At 38.5% G+C, this 1,775-nt stretch overlaps 1 protein-coding gene across 1 annotated transcript; it reads left to right on the top strand.

The window, feature by feature from the left end:
* The first annotated feature begins 635 nt into the window (after window positions 1-635).
* On the top strand, window positions 636-1,382 carry LOC6568983 (dynein regulatory complex protein 8). Its single transcript, XM_001995183.3, has 4 exons — window positions 636-704; window positions 770-1,001; window positions 1,058-1,268; window positions 1,330-1,382. Exons 1-4 carry the CDS (start codon window positions 692-694, stop codon window positions 1,339-1,341), a joined length of 468 nt encoding a protein of 155 aa, XP_001995219.1. The 5' UTR covers window positions 636-691; the 3' UTR covers window positions 1,342-1,382.
* The last annotated feature ends 393 nt before the right edge of the window (window positions 1,383-1,775 follow it).

The raw sequence follows: 1,775 nt of genomic DNA, 5'->3' as shown, positions 1-1,775 counted from the left end.
TATCCAGTTGGAGTATTATGGCCTGCTTACGGTTTCATACTTCCGTATGCCATACAAGCTTAGCTTAGAAAGGTAAGTCTCGCTTCGCAAATTGCAATTGAAACTACAAAGTTGCCACACAATAAGAAAAAATCATTATCGTTAGGCATTTAAATAGTAAAATATTTCAAAAGAACTTACTTTGATCATATTTATTGGTTTACCTCAGGATTTGTTGATCCTTACCAATTTCATAACTTGATCTTTTATTGCGATGTATTTGGACTCGTTTGGATTCAATTGATAAGTTGCATTGCACCTGCCAAATAAATAAAGCATAATCTATTTTTTATTAAAATAGCTATTTTTCTTTTCTTTAATATTGCATAAAATATATAATCGACTATTAGGAGTATGCTCGATATAAGAATTAATAGTGATTTTGATTGTACTCACATTTATCCTTAAAAATTACTGCAAAACTTGCTCTTAAATTTTTAGAAAATTTACTCCTTGACTCTCTCTCTCTCTCTCTCTCTCTCCCTATCTCATTCAAACTCCCTTTCTCTCTCTCTCTTCCAGACCCAATTGTCACCAGGCAACACTGACAACAGTTTTGTCAGTCTCACTTCAAATATTGATCTAACAAACAACAGTTGAAAACGCTGCTTGAAAAATTATTTTGTGAAAACCAGTATACGATTTATATAGAATGGATCTAGACTGTAAGTGTTCTTCCTAATAATTGAACATCAAACTATAAAATATGGTTTAAAATCTCCACAACTAGTCAATAACGATTTGGAGAAACGCATTTCGGATGCATTTTGTGTATTCGATCATCATGGCGACAAATTGATTGATGTGCGTGAGGTGGGCACAGTTTTGAGGCTGTTGGGCTGTGTGCCCACCGAGCAGGAGGTCAACGAGGTCATCTCGGCCACCGAAACGGAGGAGACAAGCGGCGTGGTGCATCTAACCAAATTTCTGCCACATGTCTCGCAGTTGCTCATGGAACGCAAGTAAGTTTCTCTGTTTTTGCTAAAGAGATTGTGAGTCTATCAAAATCGATTGTCAGAATGGAGCCAGCACCGCCGGAGAAAATTCTGGAAGCTTTCAAGATATTGGACTTTGAGAACAATGGCTATTTGACCAAGGAGAGCTTTGGCAAACTGATGATGGAGGAGGGTGAACCGTTCACCCAAGAGGAAATGGATGAAATGTGGCCAGTGGCAATAGATCCCATCAGCGGACATATACCCTATGAATTGTATTTGAATCAATTAATGGTAAGTATTCAGTTTAAAGATGGACAGAGTGTTGGTGTATTAATTTGTGGTATTTTTACAGGTGTATCTTTAAATAAATGTACAGTTTGGCTTGCTGACAGGTCTCATATGGAATATCCATTAAGTCATTTGAATATTTCTCACAGTGTACACTTTGGCTAATGGACTACACACTGCGTGGCTCATTTTAGCCACTTTGACTTTGCATTAGCCACACTCACACATATACATAAGCTATGGGCTAAAGCCAACTAACCAGCGAGCCAAATGCGTTTCAAAATAGCAAAATAAATCCACAAGCCCAGCAGACAGGACAGGAGAGCAAAGAACAGGACACTCTCCTACAAACAACAACAGCAACAAAAACAACAAGTTAAGGAGGTGCTGACTGGCTGGTTGGTTGGTTGATTCTGTGCGGATCGCGGCTCAAAGTGGGTTGCGCATCATTAGCACAACTAATGGATGTTCACTTTTCTTTTGGCCAAAGTCGCAAACCGGCAACAGCAA

This window comes from Drosophila grimshawi, unplaced genomic scaffold, assembly GCF_018153295.1.
Source record: "Drosophila grimshawi isolate 15287-2541.00 unplaced genomic scaffold, ASM1815329v1 contig_1367, whole genome shotgun sequence".
Taxonomy (NCBI): domain Eukaryota; kingdom Metazoa; phylum Arthropoda; class Insecta; order Diptera; family Drosophilidae; genus Drosophila; species Drosophila grimshawi.
Note: the sequence above shows the minus strand (reverse complement) of the source record. Positions and strands in the feature narration are given on the sequence as shown.